This window comes from Echinops telfairi, unplaced genomic scaffold, assembly GCF_000313985.2.
Source record: "Echinops telfairi isolate 266 unplaced genomic scaffold, ASM31398v2 ScPeMD7_7469;HRSCAF=8507_0, whole genome shotgun sequence".
NCBI classification, from domain to species: Eukaryota; Metazoa; Chordata; class Mammalia; order Afrosoricida; family Tenrecidae; genus Echinops; species Echinops telfairi.
The window spans coordinates 71,928,070-71,947,844 of NW_022111372.1; the positions used below are offsets into that span (position 1 = coordinate 71,928,070).

Sequence of the window (19,775 nt, forward strand, 5' to 3'; positions counted from 1 at the left end):
CTTTAGAACATTTACTTTCCTCTTGTACCCATCGTCATCAGTTCCACACTTCCTCCCAAACTTCCTCGACATCTCCATATCTCTACCAATCCTGAATTTCATATACAAAAACATCGAAAACAGAATACAACAAAATCACTATACTTTGCATGAGAGCAAGGCTATTCACATCCCTGGAAGATGGTCAGATAAGATTAATCCTTGACCCCCCTAGCAGTGTTTTTCAAACTTTGTGTGCTGTGCACGAACATCACCTTGGTATATTGAAAATATGTAATAATTGATGGCTCAGCCCATCTGACTGACTGAGCCACAGGTTAAATCAGATTAGGTCCCCTTGGCCAATCATTTATAACCAAGTGAATTATTAAGTTGTTGACTGGATGCTCGCTAAGGCTTGCCAGGGGGTGTGTTCCACAGTGTGCAGTGAAGTAGATCTGTCTGGTTTGGAGTGTGGGGGTGGCACTTGTCACAAGTATTTGAAGGTCTTTTCGTTTGTATTGATTAGTTTCCCTTGTAGGGGCAGTAGGTGACAGCCAGTAGAACTGTGGCCATAAGCTGAGAAATTGTGTTCCCTGAGCTGAAAAAGGCGTTTCAGGTGCAGGTTAGGGGTTGCCTGTGTTTTCCTTCTGCCAGCCCCAGTGTAGGGGACAGAGTGCCTAGCTCACCTGCTGGTCTCTCTCTCCTCTTACTTACCACTGTGGACTTTTCTCTTTTACAGCTTTATAAATGTATTTCACGTTATTTGAATATCAGTTATGTAAAGGCTAACATGAATATTTCGTGGGGGAAGATGTAATAGATATTTTTAAGACATTATTACATATTCAGGGTTGCTGTGAGTTGTTTTTTTTAGTTCCTCTAGCAATAATATAGATACAACCAAATAAAATCCCCCACATTTTTGTTTTGCTTTGCTTTTGATTGGTAAGATGTTCAAAAATTTGCCTCGCTAATTCTTAATCAAATTCTTAATTTTGTCATGACCGACACTGCCACAGAGTTGATGCCTGTACATAGCAACACTATATAATGTTTCTAAGGTTATTAATCTTTATGGGAGCAGACAGCCTCATCTTTCTCCAAGGGAGTGGTAGGTGAATTTGAACTGCTCTAGGTAATCACAAAGTTAGAATAGGGAGGACAAGCAAGATTTTTTTTCCAGCATATGTGAGGAAGAGAAAGAAAAGAGGAGGGAAACAATTGACAGGCCATCAAAGCTATATCTGATTGAATCCAAAGAGCAGTACAGCACTTTATACAGAGAGTTGGTAATGGTTTGGATATTTTACTAAATGAGATAAACATAAACAGTAACTTTGTTTAATAATCATTTTATTGGGGGCTCGTACAACTCTTATCATAATCCATACATATGTCCATTGTGTCAAACACATTTGTACATTTATTGCCATCATCACTCTCAAAACATTTTCTTGGTATCAGCTCCTCATTTTCCCCCCTCCTTCCCTCATGCTCCCTCCTGCATGAACCCTTGATAATTTATAAATTATTATTATTTATGTCTTACAGTGTCCAATGTCTCCCTTCACCCACTTTTCTATAAACAGTAACTTCTATAGATTTTTATTAAAAGCTACATAACAAGGTAGTCAGGAGGTATCATTTGTAGATCCACCAGGCCAGAATTGGGGAGACAAAGGAGATAGCCGTTTTCTGTATACATATCTTTTTATTCCTATTTACTACATATCTTGTCTATCCTTATTGTCCGTGTCTTCCGGCTGCCTGTCGTTCCGTGAAGAATCTCCTCCCTGCCTTCCAGGATTACCAGGGACATTTCTTGGGGCTACTTCCCTTCCTGGCCTTGCGAAGTCACCTTTGTGACTTGGGGGCCAGAAAGTATTGCAAGGCTTAGGTTGAAGCCAGTACCCTGACAGGGGTTCTTGTGGTTTTAGGTATTGATTCAGAGCCCTGCACTGTGTGGTTTGCAGCCCAGTGCTTACCCAGCAACACTACCAGGGCCCGTTTGTCATGTGACTGTGTCAACTGACTCAGCAACGCAATGTTTAGGAATAACCTAAAAAAATCGTAGGAAATGTGCTCCAGGTAGTCTGTATAAGAACAGGCCTCAATGTATAAGCGTGGTCCTACAAAGCACTCACTGACTGATTAGGAAGCACTTGGAAGCAGCCATAGGTTAGCATTATGCTACATACATTCAGTGTAGAATGCCATACAACTGTTTAAAATAAGTTTGTATATATGTAGGTACAAGGGTGCTTCAAAAATTCATGGAAAATTGAACTTAAAAGATACTGGAATTTTTTCTATGAACATTTTGAACCCCTCCCTTTATATATCTGTATATGAAATGGAAAGATATACAGTGTACGAGTGAATAAAGCTGATTACAAGAAAGGACACATGAAAAGTGGAGAGCAAATGTTTTGAGAATGATGAGGGCAATGAATGTACAAATGTGCTTTACATAATTAATGTATGTATGAATTGTGATGAGAATTGTGTGAGCCCCTAGTAAAATGATCAAAAAAAAAAGTTCACATGATGATTCTTGGCCTGTGATACCTATTTGTGTGTACTTGCATGCATGGAAGTCATCTGAAAGAGTAACTCCATGCAGACCGAACTTTCTGAGCTTGTAGGTTTCAGCGACAGGGCTGGGCCTTTACATGTAGTGCTTTATTCCTTTCATAGACCCAAGCTATTGACATCGGTGCTTTTGAGTGACGAGAAAGGCTTCCCCCGCCCTGTATTTTCTAACTTCTTAAATGATAACTATGTTTAAGCGTCTGTGAGAAAAATTTGTTAGTTATACTTTAACTTTCTTGGTTCAGTCATTCGCTCATGGCAGGGCCAGGGCCACTGCTTTATGGTGTCTTATAAAAAACAACTAAGATGGAAGAATTCAAGAGCGAATCTCATAGGACTTTTCGATCAGTAACTACTCTTGCTTTTACAGAACTATTAAATGTAGAATACCTTTGGGAAGGGTGCAGTGTGTAAGCAGTAGTAATGGAATTACTGTAATACCATATTTAATGTTGTTTACAAATATCTCCATCTTATATATGCAAGGAAGACCAGTGGAGATGCAGATGCATGCTTTTAAATCAACCCTAGAGCATTGCTATTAACCCCAGTGAACATGCATTACTCTGGTCAGATGGTTTCATTTTAAGGTACTTTTCAAGTACTCCTTGAAATTAGGTTTCTTTAAAAGCAGCTCCTACACTAATAGTACAGCCAGCCTCCTTGTAGACAGCGGCGTTTGTTTGTTGTTTTGTGAAACTATATGTGACAGCAGACTCATTGTCCTCCTCGCCCTAGGTCAGCTGGTGGTGTGTACTCTGTGCTCGTGTGTCATGAAGACGAAACAGATCTGGCTCTTCTCCGCTCACATGCTCCCTCTGCTAGCTCGCCTCTGCCTTGTTCCTCTGGAGACCATCGTCATCATCAACAAATTTGCAATGATCTTTACTGCACTGGAAGTTCTATATTTTCTTGGGTCAAATCTTTTAGTACCTTATAATCTTGCTAAGTCTGCATATAGAGAATTGGTTCAGGTAAGATTGGCAACCATATAAATCTCATGTACAATAAAGGGTTAGTTCCTTTTTCTTTCACAACCATAGTCATAACATCCTTTATAATTTGAAAGTAGCAGTTATTTTTTAACTGAGATTTTAATCTGTGATTCTCTAATTAAGTCCTTTTGAGAGGCGGTGATTCGAAGGGGTTGGAGGGAGACTATCTGGGTGCATCTTGTACTGCCACTTGCTAGCTGTGTGTCCTTGGGGCAACCACTTACGTCAATAGAAAAAAATCGCCACCGTAGGCTTGCTGTGACATATAAATCACACACATAGCATATCGAGGCCAGTAACAGGCAGGTGATAGGTGTGTGGTACATGGGGGACTATACCCTGACAAAGACAAAAACCTGGAAAAGCTGAGCCGTCCCATGGAATTCTGGATCTCAAAGGTTTCACTGTAATAAAGAATTAAATACCTAGATGTCAAATCCCGGTCTGTCAGACCTGTAATTCCAGTGTCTTTTCCGTGTTTGCCTAATTAAAAACAACAACTGAGCAGTCAAATAGCTCTGGGCTGTCATGTGATGAATTTCATGCTAGCACAAGACATTTTTTAGTGTGTACTCATCTCATTGCCATTAAGTAAAGTCTGAGTCCTAGCAAGGCAGAAGCACCTCTGTTTCCAAGATTGTAACTCACCGTGGAAGTCGAGCCTCATATTTCTCCCTCAGAGCAGCTGGTGGTTTTGAACTGCTGACGTTGCAGCTAGCGGTTCATTCATTACTTGAGAAAATTTTATTCAACAATTGCTGTAGGTTGCTCTGGGATACAAACAGTAGACATTTGAGAGACAGATATGTCTCTTTGATTCATTCCATGATTAAGTTTGTACAAAATGTATCTTAATATTGAAATGGGTATTCTACTTCTTGACCTTGTGTCTATGTTATTAAGGTTTAAGAAACTCAGATGGACCACAGTGATAAGGCTCCAAGAAACCTTCCTTTGTAGCCCCAGGAGGTCTTCCAGAAAAACTTTTTGGCTTTGGCCTAATTCTTGCTTTTTCCTTTATCTTAAAACCCAGGCCTGGCATTGTTCATCCTGGGGATGAACACACTGCCCCGGGGCGAGGGGTGGGCTGCTACCTGAGGAAGGGCTGTCATTGTACTCAGAGTCAGGGTGACAAGTTTAATTCTACATATTTTTCCATTTCAATTGAATGTTGTGGAACTTTTCTCATCTATAATAAGAAGTAATATTTAGTGTATATTAAATGTTTAAAAACAGTAAGGAATATCTCGCAGGACTGGCTAGACCAGAGGAGGTACACTGGTATAGATGGGAACTGGAAATACAGGGAATCCGGGACGGATGAGCCCTATAGGACCAGTGGTGTGAGTGGCGAAACAGGGAGGGTAAAGGGAGAATGGGTAGGAAGGAGGGAACCGATTACATGGAACTGTGTGTGACCTCCTCCCTGGGGGACAGACAACCGAAAAGTGGATGAAGGGAGACGTCGGACAGGGCAAGATATGACAAAATACCCATTTATAAACTATCAGGGGCTCATGCGGGAGGGGGGAGCAGGGAAGGAGGGGAAAAATGAGGACCTAATGTCAGGGGTTTCAATGGAGAGAAAATGTTTTGAGAAACGATGTACAAATGCGCTTTACACAATTGATGTGTGTATGGATTGGGATAACAGTTGTATGAGCCCCTAATAAAATGTTAAAAAATAAATAAATTAAAAAACAAAACACCGATGACCAAAAAAAAAAACAGTAAGGAAAGAGCCTTCATTTTTAAATGTCATGTTTACCTTTTGGGTTTCCTTAAGAGTCATGTATAACTAGATCTAGCAGTTGAGAATGTATTATATAGATTATGAAATTTGTGTTGGTGAAGAATTGTATAGGCGAAAATGGAAACTTTCAGGTATAAGAATGCTTCCCTTGATGTCCATGACTATCCTGTAAGCTCATTGGAGACTTTCTGGTCATCCTTGCTGCTGCTGCTGCTGCTGCTGAGTTTAGCCAGAGGAATGGGCCCCAGCAAGTGGCATTGGTGGCAGCAGAGGGAGAGGAAGGGTGAGGAGCAGTCCATGCCCCAACGGCCCTGTTGGAGGGAACAAGTTAATTACAACTAAGATGTTTGTAGGGCAAAGGTTCACTTTATAGATGAAAACATTTTAAACCTAGAATATCTGCAAGTCAATCTGTTGGTGCATAATACTAAAAAAGATCTCTCTTATGTGGTACTGATTTAACTAAAACCGGTTTAGGAATTGTACATTTGCAAATTATTCTTACCAGTTCTTAGTAGCTCCTCATACAGTAGAACCCCAGATCCTGACACTAATCCATTCTAGAAGGAGCATTGAGATGCGATGAGGTCGAGTTCTGAATCAATTTTTCTCATAAGAAATAACTGAAAATGGATTAATCCGTTCTCGACCACCAAGGTTTTACCCTAACCTTGCCTTTTTCTACAAAACATTACACAGAAATTTCAAAGTAAATAAGTTCAGAGTTAAATAATATAATTTAAATAAGAAACAACATTAAAAAGTTTTTAACAACTACAGTATGGCCCATACCTTGAGATTGATGTGGACCTAGATCTGTGGACACGATGTGGAGAGGAGGTGTGGAGAAAGTCATTGGAAGGGCAATCCCCTGCCATAAAATCACCTGGTAGCTGCTTTTCAGGAGTTTTTTCCCTTTGCCTTTTCTCACTCACTAGGACCTGGCTGGCTTTCTCTGGGGGAAAATAAATTCTTTCTAATGTGGTCTGCTGTTGGCGTTTCCTTAACTGTTTTCTAAAAGGGTTTACTAAATATCAACAATATTTGTAACACGGTTATCCAGTTCCTTATCATCATTATTCTTTTCAAAAAGCACTTTATTTGGACCCATGTTTTTAATTTTAAAACGGTACAAAAAGCCACAAAAACAAAGAAAATTACAGCAAAATACCTGGATTATAGCCACAAAAGATCTAAACAATGCGTACTAACATTGCCAACTAACACCGAGTGACCGAAACACAAAACTGCTTTTGTTTACAAAAATCGTGCATTGGTTAGGTTCCGATGTTTTGTTTGAGCTCTGATGCTCAAAATTTTCTTGACATTTCTCACCGAAATCTGATTATGTGGAGTACTACTGTATTTAATGAACACAAGATTTCATCCGGTTCTGGTGCTGTTGGGGAAGCACTAGTACGGTAATATGGTTGTACACGGGTTTCCCACACCTGAGACTGGAAATCTTAAAGGGACTTGAGCAAAACCTTACTGCAAGCAACATCCCGTGTTTACCAAGTCGACTCTGACTCAGCTGCCTAGAGGACACAGTAGGATGGCATCTGGGTTTCTGAGGCTGTAAATATGGGCGCAGAAAGCCTCATCTTTTTTCTTTGAAGCAGCTGGTCAGTTTGAACTGCTGATCTTTAGGTTAGCAGCCTAACCCAGCTGCACCACCAGTGCTACTTCTATAGTGATTAAATGTTTAACTCTTCCACTGACTGTCCGATGACATTCCTGTATAAATACTGAAAAGTTTTTCCTTTCGTATTTACTTTTTCGTACCCAAAGAAACATTGCATCCTTCAAGTCAGCCCTGATCACTCTGAATAGACTTTGTGGTTACTAAATCTCATTAGACAGCCTTTGAGGATGGCTTAGCTTTGCTGGTGATCAGTCTCATTCAAAGGAGCCCTGGTTCCCATTGGTTAGAAGAGCTTCACACGAAGCGGAAAAATTTGGTGGTGTGAACCCATTCAGCTGCTCTAAGGGAGAAAGCCCCCAGGATCTGCTCCCATCAGTATTCTAGCCCCATAAACTCTGGAGCAGTGGTAGTACATCACGTGGTAGCTGCTGTGAGTTCAGGTCCACTTCAGGGCACCAAACAGCACTTTCACTCAGGTGATGCTGATTTTACTAGAACGAGTCTGTTGACTGGACACCTTTCCAACCTGTGTGTCAGAGTAGAACTGCGCCTCGTTGAGTTTTGAGGGCCTGCCTGTGGGAAATAGATCCCTAGTCTCCTGGACCCTTCCCACCATTTCAGCTCACAGAGTGACAGTTGCCCCACCCGGGGGCTCTGCTGACCTCACTAGTTGTACTTTAACTGCGTCCTAATGACTTCAACCCTAACAGGCATTATACTTCTACTTCCAGGACAGTATGTGTCAAGTGTTGATAAAATGTATAAATTTTAAAAGTGTCCTCTTTACTAAGTAAGTCTTTAAAGGAGTTTGGCTGCAAGAATATGAAAAAGTAAAACTAAAGTTTACTTTTGGATTCTTTAGATTCAGCTCTTCTGTTTAAATGTGTTTATTGAAGTGATAAGATGTGCTTACCTGTGCACACTGATCTAATCTTATTTTTTCCTTCAGGTAGTGGAGGTGTATGGCCTGCTAGCCTTAGGAATGTCCCTGTGGAATCAGCTGGTAGTTCCTGTGCTGTTTATGGTGTTCTGGCTGGTCCTATTTGCGCTCCAGATCTACTCCTATTTCAGTACTCGAGACCAACCCGCATCACGTGAGAGGCTCCTTTTCCTTTTCCTCACAAGGTAAGTAAAAAGAGCTGGTGGTGCTGGAAGTAACTGGGGAGATAAAACTTTGATCCAGGAATAGTGTTCTTTGCAAATGATCTCTGTAGTCACAATGCATTACTTCCTATTGAATTAAAGCAGGATCTTATTCAGGTCTAGCAAGGAAGGGAGGTGTTAATATACCATGTATTTACACAAATATTAGGGGATTTTTTTAAAACTGTGAAACCCCTTCACATAGTGTCTAAAGCCCTAGGTGTGTTATGCATGTTGTGCATGTGGCAGGTTATTATGACAAAAAAACGCATTAATAGTGGTACATTTGACTGCACTGTGGACCAGTGGGCACCAATAAATGACTTGGTGAAAGATAATAGCAAATTTTAAAAAAGAGTTCTTCAGTTTTCATTTTAACTTTGATAAAAAGACATTGTTAAAAATAATTATCATTTATTGAGTATTTAACATGAAGCAGACATGTTATTAGCACTTTACCTCACATTTAATCTTTGTGCAAACACGAAAGATAAAGGTACTGTTGTTATCATTTGCATTTTACAGTTGAGGAAACAATATGTACCAGACCAGATATCTTGCCCAGGTAGTATTGCTAAGAGAGGCAGATTCAAACCCTGTGATTTTTGTGTAGTCTGTTACTTGAACTATTTCTGATTTTCTCTATTTTGGACTCTTGTAGTTGTAAGGTGGGTATATCATAGTACTTTACTATTTCATTTGAAAGATTTCTAAGGTTTACTTTTCAAAAGTTTAGGTTGTTTCTAGTTTTTTAAATCTTAAGTTATCTGACTCCTTTCCTTGTTAAATTTTATTTATTTTTGACTCTTTTCCTCTGGTAACATTTTGTAAGACTCCTAGACTAACATTTATTATTTTCACTCTGAGTGTGTACTTTGGTTCTTTTAGTATCACCTTAAAAAGCAATGATAAAAATACATCTTCCTTGAGGTTAAGTGAGAGTAGTTGATGTGGGAGACCATGGGTTCTAGGTTTAGAATATTGTTTCTCAACTATCACATATAGTTTAATGGTGGCCATACACTAAGTGGTGTAGTGAACATGAAGTTTAAGGAAAAAAAATACTGTCCTTGAGGATATTATTTATTAAAATTTAGGCTATTGTAAAAGTTAAATGTCAACATGAGTTTTATAGACACTGAAGGCGCACTGTGTACAAATAGGAAAATGGCATGGGTGATACCTATTTTAACAAATAAGTAGACTGCATTTGGTGCACTTAGCCAGATTCTGTATTTTTTGAGAAGTAACCATTTTAATTCATATGTAGCTTTCGTAAACATTCAACGACAGAGTAGCACAAGTGTTAAACACATTTTACATCCAATTCTCTACTATGTTTTTCTATGTGTATTTTTATGTAAATAACATGGGGGTGGTGTATGTGAGACTGTTAACTGATAAAAAATAACTAGACAAAAGAATAATACACACTCCTGTGATTGGTTAGGCTAATAATAGCCATAGTGTGGGATTAGAACACTGGTATTTTAAATCAGATTTAATTAACATTGCAAAACACAACTCCTTACTCTTGGTTATGTGAGGGATAGCAGTGTGCAATAGACTTCACAAATAAGGAACCTGTGATTGAATTTGGACTTCCAGATATACAAAGTAAGGAAGTAAAGTAAATTAGGTTTAGGTGCCTTACCAAAATAAGTTTTCTCATGCCCAATTTATAAATAACCAAAACCTTGTCTTTTTTCCAAAATGGAAAATGTTGAAAATTTTTAAATTAACTGAGAAGCTCCTATCTTGGTTCTTTTGTTAATTTACAGATTAACATAGGTGCTATCCTCTGTCTTTGATGCCTTTGTGGTCCTGGTTAAATTTGTTTATTCCCTTGATAAAAACCACCACTCCTCTGTGGGTTTGTGAAGTTGGAAATCCTGCATATTTCAAATGCTAGCATAGTCACCCACGGCGAACAATTCCAGGGGAGTTTGCAGACGAAGATAGACTAGGAAGAAGAAGAATCTGTTTATTTTTTTATTTTAAATATTGCCACTGAGAACCTTGTGCGAGTAGTAGTAGAGCATTGTCTGAGACAGTGCCCAAAGACGAGCCTCTCAGGTTGGAAGGCACTCGGCATAAGACGGGGAGGAGCTGCCTCTGCAAAGTGGGCTTGATCTTAACACTGGAATGAGAAGAGCATTTAGGGCCCTGGTTGGCTGGTGTGGCATCACACAAATGGAGAATAAATGGCTGCAAATCTTAGTAATAATCAGAATGTGAAATGTAACCAAAAAAAGTGTACCCAAACTGAGAGAGAAAGATAAGTTTGTTTTATAGCCAGACAATAGTATAATGAAAAACCTTCTTGTTGAAGAGAGAGAAATGGCTTATAAATGCTCAAACTCTTTTCAGTTCACCAAAGCTAAAACTTTCTAAACCTTTCCTTTTCTTGAGGATACACATTTGAAAACTAGCACCATGTTCTTCTTTGAGATTTAAATTTTAAAAATAGTGATCATCTTGAAAATGCAATAACATGATACTCTCTGGTGTAAACAGTTTTTTCTAAGGGAGACAAGAATAGAGACCTTTAATAATAATTTCAGACATTGCCTAACAGAAAGAAATAAAATTTGAGTAGTGGTTTTAGCTAAAAATCCAAAACCCAACTCTCCATGAATCCATTCCAGTTTGTATAGCAACTCCGTAGGACAGTGGAGAACTGCTCCTGTGGATTTCCAAGACTGCAACAACAGTCATCTTCACCGAGGTTTGCAACATCTGGCCATGTGGGAGTGGCTGAACACCATAAAACCACTATGACGCCATCAGGGCTACTGGTGGTTTTAGCCATGTTTGTCATCTGTTTCTGTTACTAGACAATATGTGAAAACATTTCTTGGAGAAAACTTTCAAATAGTTCAGAAGTTATACTTGTGAGAGTGTAATTATCAGTTACCATACTTGGTGGCACCCAACAAGAAAATGATATTTTTTTCTTATATTCTGACCTATGTAAAATTAGAAACTTAACGAATAAAGTGATTTATCAGTGAGTTACTAACTAGTAGACACATGGAGCTACAGGCATTGAGTTGCCTGGGTGAATTCTCATGTATGCAAATAGAATTCTGATCTGAAACTCTTAAAGTGAAATGTTCTTGGAGACCAGATTCTGTGTAAATGCCAAATCTAGTCTACTCCTATGTACTGTCCTTTTTGAACTAGCTCGGCTATTTGCAGTCATAGAGTGCTCTATGTTAAGACAGTGGCTTACATCTGTTCCCTTGCCCCTCTTTTTCAGCATTGCTGAGTGCTGCAGCACCCCTTACTCGCTCCTCGGCTTGGTTTTCACCGTTTCTTTTGTGGCGCTGGGCGTGCTGACGCTGTGCAAGTTTTACTTGCAGGGTTATCGGGCTTTCATGAACGATCCTGCCATGAACAGGTAAGTTCTTGCATCTGAATGAAACGACTAGGTACTTAAATTTTGTAGTTTGTGAAGAAGTGGTAATGAACTGTTTTGGTTGATCAATTTTAGGGGAAATGGGAATTTGAGGGTGTTTTTTTTTAATGAGTAAAAAATCTTATGAAGAAATCTATAAATTTCCATGTACAAGGCATTTTTATTCTATGATTACGATATACCTGTTTGACACTTCCTTTCCCTAGATTTAAGGGACCGTTACTTTCTCGCCTGTTCCCATTTGAAGTGTGTTGCTGTTAGATGCTGTTGAGGGGACCCCAGGTACAGTAGAGGACGCGCAACACCAACGGGAATCTGGGTGATCATCTTTAGGGGATTTTTTTGCCCTCAAAACAACTAGTGGGCTCCAGCCACCAACCTTTGGGATAGCAACCAAATGTTTACCTGTTGGACCACCAGCGTCTTTTATAAGTTTCTGTAGTCATAATAATATGAAATTCGATATTTTACACTTTTTGTTTGAAACTAGTCCAAGTGCCACAAAGGTATCAAAGTGAGTTTCAGTGTTACTTTTCCTCCTTTTGTAACTACTCAGACTGGGGTTTGGATCTTATTTCTCACTTAAAGACCTTTCCTCTCTTCCCCACACCACCCCCAAGTTTGAACATATTTTGAGTACTGAGCAAAGTTTCAATAGCAGCTTTGATGAGCATACAAAATGGTTAATCTAGTTGTTGCTGAAACCTGATTAATCATGTATTGGGAAACCCTTATTTCAAGAACATATTTTAACATAGATATTCAAGGTCTTCATTTATATAAGTAACCTTAACGTGCATACATTTTTCATGGAATATTTGGGTATTCATAGATAGTGATTACCTAGTGAATTGGCAAAACTTATTTTTTCAAATACCAGAGGAAAAGAAAAACTAAATAATTATGACCCACTATTCACTGCCCTTTCCAGCAAATACCTGTATATAAATTCATACCACTCAAAAGGTAGAAAGTAAGTGCCGTAACAGTTACGGATTGCTGATTATTTAGAATTTCTTACAGGGAAAAACGTGTATGTATTTATTGCTGTTTGTTCACTTCCACATTATATGTACTGTGCTATATCTTGGTTTTCCACCTGTGTTTTAAAGCATTCTTTGTTATGTGGTGGTGATACGATTACACATAAAGATAAGTCTGTTTGTTTGTTTTTAAATCATTTTATTGGGGCTCATACAAGTCTTATCACAGTCCACACTTACATCAATTGTGTAAAGCATATTTGTACATTCACTGCCTTTATCATTCTCAAAACATTTGTTCTCCACTTAAGCCCTTGGCGTCTGCTCCTCATTTTTTCCCCTCCCTTCCCGCTCCCCCCTCCCTCATGAACCCTTGATAATTTATAAATTATGGTTTTGTCATATCTTACACTGTCCGGTGTCTCTCTTCACCCATTTTTCTGTTGCGCATCCCCCAGGGAGGAGGTTATATGTAGATCCTTGTGATCAGTTCTCCCTTCCTACACCCCCTTCCCTCCCGGTATTGCCACTCTCACCACTAGTCCCGAAGTCTCAGGTTTTTAATGAAGACATACTCATAGTATGCTGCTGCTTTTTGTGTGTGCTATGAATAATGCTGCTGGATTTCACTTTTGTCTCTCTCCCTCCATCTCTGCCCCAAGTCTGTCCTCCCTTCCTCTACCCTTCCTCTACCCGCCTTCCTCTTCCTCGCCTTTTTAATTAGGAAAATTAAACCAGCAATGGTGAGAAAATAGTACCATGAATACCATGTACCCTTGTATCCATTTCCTATCTTCACAGCAACAGTATCATTGGGCATACATCCTAGATGTAATTTAATCTTATCCATAGATATTTTCATTTATAAGTCTTTAAGAAACAACTATATTATAATAATCACTTCCAGTAGTGCTCACTTTGGGAGCACATATACTAAAATAATCACTTCCAGTAAAAAAAGAATTTCTTGACAGCAAAGGTTCAGTTGGTGTTTGAATTTCCTTGATAATCTTCTTTTTGCTCACCTCAAGATCCAAATAAAGGCCTCAGACCTGCAGTTAATTGCTGTGTCTCTAATGCCTTCTGGTCCCTGCTCCCCGTCCTGTGGGCTTGCTAGGAGGCACAACTGACTCGATGGCAGTGGTTGTTGTGTTTGGAAGGGTAGCTGAGGTGCCCGGCTCGTTTAGAAAGTCCGCAGGGAAAACATTTATTTATCTTACACATTGCTTTTTACCTCCCTCGATATGTTAAAATAATACCTATTATGCTTTTGTCCATGTAGTCACTATCTAATCAATGGTATGTAATAATGATTATAGGAAGCTAATACACTGATCCATTTTAAAATTCTTAGTTTGAATACATTTACAAATATGTAACAGTCTAAGCTTTGGGATTATTTCTTTAAAAATTAAATGAGATTCTGATTCTCGTGCTTCTCTTTCTCTCTCTGAAAATATCCTGGTTTTTCAGGGGCATGACGGAAGGAGTCACACTCTTAATCCTGGCAGTGCAGACTGGTCTGATAGAGCTACAGGTTGTTCATCGGGCCTTCCTCCTCAGTATTATCCTCTTCATCGTGGTAGCCTCGATCCTGCAGTCCATGCTAGAGATTGCTGATCCTATTGTCCTTGCCCTGGGAGCATCTAGAGACAAGTAAGAACTTGCCGAGAACAAACTTTTGTAATACTGTTTACAGGAACGGGATTGTCAAAAGCAGCGGTTCTCAACCTGTGGGTCGCCGACCCCTTTGGGGGAGTCGAACGACCCGTTCACAGGGGTCGCCTGATTCATAACAGTAGCAAAATTACAGTTATGAAGTAGCAATGAAAGTAATTTTAAGTTTGGGGGTCACCACAAAATGAGGAACTATATTAAAGGGTTGCGGCATTAGGAAGGTTGAGAACCACTGGTCTATAGTTTTAGGATATGCTTAAAATTAGAACACAGATGGACAAAACTGGGATCAGCTTAATTTAAGAAGGGCTCTCTCCCCCCTTTTATTTCTTTCCTGTATGAGATGATTGCCTTGACTTTTCTAGTCGGTGTTTCTTTCTCTAGATTCAGCGGAAAGGTCCTGTAATTACGAATCAGCTTACTTTTTTCCAAGAGAAATTTAAGTAAAAATGTAGAACATAGAGTATAAAATTCTGTCCAGGGGAAGGGGAAAAAAATCAATCTGTCCAGGAAGCAAAGCAAGTAATACGAAGGGACTTCAAAAAGTTGTTGGGAAATTGGGAAGTAAAAATAATGGCAGTTTCTCCAGGAGCTTTCTGTGTTGTTTTCACTGTATTCAGTACTCGGTCAAGGAGAGAACGGATGGTCAAGGAGAGAACGGATAGACGAATGTAAGTGAAGGAGTGGGAAGTAACGACAGGCCATTGGAAAGATGAGCATTTCTGGGGGAAAAAGGAAACAAAACAAAAAACCCCTCATCCAATGACCTTTTAGGCATTTGCAACTTCTTGGGGATTTTGATATTCAACGGGGCCCAGTGAAATTAATAGTTGGGTTCATGTACATCTGATGTGATGGATTATTTACTAAGGAATAAAAGTGAAATAATTATTCTTTGGGCTTTTTTCATGGTTTGCACAAGGAATCACTTAAAATTCAGTATCATTTTTTTTCTTCCAGTATTTTACCCACACTCTGATATTGATTGTAGAAATACATCTAAATACATTGCCTTTTTTTGCACCACAGGAGCACATAGTCTTTCAGGGGGCTGAACTGTGGCAGCGAATTTTTTTTAAAGCAGCCTAAATTAGCATTTTAATTATAGTTCATCAGATTCATCTTTGTACTCTTATCTCCTACATTGTCAAGCATTCTATAAAACTTTCTCAAATGATAGGATGGCTAGAAGAATCTATTTAAAAATGCTCAAAGCTCTGGGAGATCCTTCAGCTAACCATAGGTAATTATACTTGAGATTTGTTTTTGCAGTTCTTAAGACTTCTTAATAAAAGATTTTTAGATGTTGAAATCGTTGATTAACTCAGTTAAATAGTTAATTTTGTAGACCTTTAAATTGGGCTGCTTTGACCTAAGTACAACTATTATTTTGTCATTTCTGGCAATACTTTTTGGTATTAGTTTTATTATAAGAGTAATACGACACTATAGAAAGTACGGAAAAGCGAAAAGAAATACCTAATTCCACTGTCATTACTCACTCACAGCCATCAAGTCGATTTGGACTCCTAGCAGCCCTGTAGGACACAAGAGAACTGCCCTTGTGGGTTTCTAAGACTCTGTGGGAACCAAAAGCCTCCTCTTTGCCCTGCAGAGCAAGCAGCTGGTTGCTTTGAAATGCCAATCTACCATAAGAACGCATCAATGCAATTCTGGATCTTTCCAGGATGCTGAACTTGTGTGACTACTGGGTTCCTCCCCAACGGGCAGTCCTCAGGAAATTTTGAGGAAAATGAGGAGTGAACTGTTAGGATTCTCTTCTTATTTTCCTGCCCCGATTGCCTTCGTAATAGAAACTACTAACAGCCATATCCAGTCATTGTTAGTGGAAGTAACTTGAGGGATTTAAAAGTTCATATCATTCTATAGCTATCAAAGAAATTAAAGCAGTTGGGCACAACTTCACCCAAATAAAACATGACTTCAGATGGCATTTGAAGTCACAGATTATTTGAATTTTCAACAAACAGTTTAGCTCATTCTGTGAGGCCAGTATAACCCCTGTATCAAAATCGGACAGTCCTGAGTAGGATCGATTGTGCTTTCATTTCACCTACAGCTGGAGTTTTTAACGAAGCCCACGTTATATTGGCTCATGAAGAGACAACTTGACAAATTTACTGGAGCCCTACAATAGATCCATATATGTAAGAAGCGGCATGCAAGATGTGTGAATTATTCTAAAATGAACTTGAGAAAAATGTCCATCTGAAAAAAGATGAACTAGATATTTTTCTCAGCACATAAAAGAATTAGCTTCATAAGGATATGGACTTAGGTGTCAAAAATTAAGTACTAAAATTACATGTTATTATTTAAATATTATAGGAAACGACTTCTTAAACTGAAACAAATATTGACAAATTTACCCATTAAGATAAATATTTTTTAAAAATCAGGTAAAAAAATGAAAATGGCATATATAATAAGATATTCATGGAATACACACTAATCAAGAATTATTATCAAGAACATAGAAGCAACCTCAAATCAGAAATGGACACAACACATGATTAAGAATTTATCAAGAGAAGAAATGAACATTAGGATACAGAAAGTTCAACTTCTGTTCTGATGAGGAAAAAAATAAGTCAAGACCACACTGAGGTATTACTTTAAACTTACCTGATTGGCAGTGAGCAAGTAGGAAGACCCAGGAGTGTGAGTTATGGATCCATAGAGGATCTCAATATTTCAGTGGTGGCGGCACCACATTGGAAAAGTCTCCTGTTATCTCCTCCTAGGACATTCTTACTCATGTACTGCAAGAGCCAGGTAGAAGAACGTTCATAGCACGCCACAATAGCAAAACCTCTAGTGCCATCAAGTTGGTTGCTACTCATAGCGACCCAGTTACAACAGGCTGAAATACTGCCTCATCTTGTGCCGTCCTCACAATTGTTCTGTTTGAGCCCATCATTGCAACCACTGTGTCAGAGAGTCCATCTTGTCGAGGGTCTTTCAGTTTTTCACTGCCTCTGCCAAGCAGTGTCCTTTTCCAGGGCCCGATCTGGCCTGGTAACATCCAAAGTATGTGGGAAGAAGTCTTGCCACCCTCAATTCAAAGGTGCATTTTGGCTATACTTCCAAAAAATATTTATTTGTTCTTTTTGTTAGTCCATGGTATTTTCAATATTCTTTGTCAGCACTGTTATTCAAACAGGCTGATTTTTTAGTCTTCATGATTCTGTAATGAAGTGATTGAAAATACCACGGCTTGGGTCAGGCTTAGCCTAGCCCTCAAAGTAACATCCTTTTCAACACTTTAAAAGAGGTCCTATGCAGCTTGTTTACCCTGTGCAACATGTCTTCTGGTCTCCTAACTGTTATTCTGTGAGCATTGATTTTACATCCAAGCAAGACAAAATCCTTGACAACTTCCCTCTTTATTCCATTTACCATCATGTTACCTCTTTCTTCCATTTACCATCCTGTTACTTATTGGTCCAGTTGTGAAGAGTTTGGTCTTCTGTACATTGAATTGTAATCTTTATTGAAATACCGAAATCCTTTTTTTTGTGTTGAAATCCTTGATCTTCATCAGCAAGTGCTTCAAGTTCATTTTCAGCAAGCAAGGTCGTGTCATTTGCATACTGCGGGTTGCTGATGTCTTCCCCCAATCCTGATGCTATGTTCTTGTAGTCTAGCTTCTCTGATGATTTGCTCAGCATACAGATGGAATAAGTGTGGTGTGAGGATGCAACCCTGACACACACTTGAGAACAATCCAGATGGCAGTCCATCAGGAGAATGGGTGAACAGAATATATAACCATCACAGCGGACTGTTAAAAACAGAGACAACAGTCTGAGAGATTCATAGTAATGTAAAGAAAAATTAACTTCAGAAAGGTTATAATGTAGGATGTTAGTAATCTTTTCCTGTTAAAAACAAGATGGTTAAATACAGTTTTCCCTCAGTGTCCACACTAGATTTGTTCCAGCTCCCCCATGGATGCAAAAAATCCTTGGGTGTTCCAGTCCCTTATACAAAATCATCTATTTTCGTAAGGCCCCCACACATCCATATATGTACTGAAGCATCTTTAAGCTACTTATAATACCTAATACACTATGCAAATAGCACTTGCTCATCTTATCCTTTGAGTGATTGCTTAGACTACTAAATTGATTTTCCCTCACCTCCCAATAAATGATTGAACCCTCAGTTGGAGAGCTCACAGATATGATGAACCAATAGTTTATTTTCTGTAATATGCAAAGATTCAACAAAATTATCAAGAGAAACAAGCACAAGAAGAAGAACACAGAATTTAGATGACATTTGACCAGGTGGAGGTGGCAGGGATGTGGAATAGGCAGGTCTGGCATAGGTTTGATGCTGGTGGTTTTCCAGCGTTAGCCTTTGTTAATGGCGTAGTGGGTTCGTGAATGTTTACTGAATTATTTAAGATAGTTAATTAACTATTTAAAATAGTTGATAAAGTTATTAACTACATAAAGAGAGGGCCATGCAAAGACCAATGGTAATAGCGCATTATGTACCAAGGATTGTGATTAAAATAAGGAACTGAAAACTATTTTTCTAATTGGAACAATTAAGAGCTCATGAAACACTAGCTAGAAATAGTTGTTAAGGAGGGAAGTGGGGGGACGACTGATAGCAGCGATGACTATGTAACCCCACTTGAGGGGAGTGAATAACAGAACGGTAGGTGGATGGTGAAAGATAGGGGGGGAAAAGGTTCATGGAGGGTAGGGTGGGACATGGGGATAAAGGGGGGCTGGCTGATAGCAAAGAGTGCAAGAAGAGAGAAAATATTTTGAAAATAATGGTAGCAGCATTTATACAGACATGCTTTATCGAATTGAACTGTGGATTGTTATAATATCTGTAAGAGCTCCCAATAATATGAAAAAAAAATGTAGTTAAGTTTGCAAATGCAGGTATATGTCGCTTAACATCTGTGATGTGGTGTGTAAATGAACATCATATTAACCCCTCCAAGTACTTGTTTCCTGTCTTTTACTGCTATTGGATGAGTCCAAGGAGCTGCCATGGGCAGCAGGAGTGGGGCAAGAGGAACATGCATGCCCTACCCACTGTCCCGTCCACCTGAAGAGCCAGGAGAAGCCTAGCACAGGGGCCACATGCTTGCTAGGCAAAGCTCAAGAGCCCAGGCTCAGTAATTGTCTTCTGCCACACTTGCCTCTATCTTATCTGTTGTGTAGTGATGCAAAAGTCTGGGCTTTAGACCTTTAAATCACTAGGGGATAATTATAAGCAACAGGAGGGCTGCTTTTACAACAGTGAAGAATATATGAGACCACAGATGTATATGCAGTTGGACTTTGTCCCAACATGTTAAATGATGCATATTGGTATATCTTTAGAGTTGTTTAGACTAGATAATTTCAAGCATCATCTTAGATGTCTGGTATCATTTTAGCCACAGAGATAATCTCTATACCAACCTGTGATTTTATTGCCATTTTCAGCAAGGAATTTTGAAATTGTAGTTTACTTTAACTGTATCTAGCAAGTTCTCCTATGGGCAGCTGTTACATGATTTGGGGTGATTGTGAACAATGAAGGATTTAAA

At 39.0% G+C, this 19,775-nt stretch overlaps 1 protein-coding gene across 1 annotated transcript in view; it reads left to right on the forward strand.

Moving 5' to 3' along the window:
• RNF145 (ring finger protein 145) overlaps window positions 1-19,775 on the forward strand; it is a 75,889-nt gene that overhangs the window by 43,571 nt on the left and 12,543 nt on the right. Inside the window, exons 5-8 of the mRNA XM_004696759.3 lie at window positions 3,313-3,548; window positions 7,917-8,092; window positions 11,373-11,513; window positions 13,988-14,170. Of these exons, the coding sequence (XP_004696816.1) occupies window positions 3,313-3,548; window positions 7,917-8,092; window positions 11,373-11,513; window positions 13,988-14,170 (736 nt within the window). The remainder of the gene's footprint in view (window positions 1-3,312; window positions 3,549-7,916; window positions 8,093-11,372; window positions 11,514-13,987; window positions 14,171-19,775) is intronic.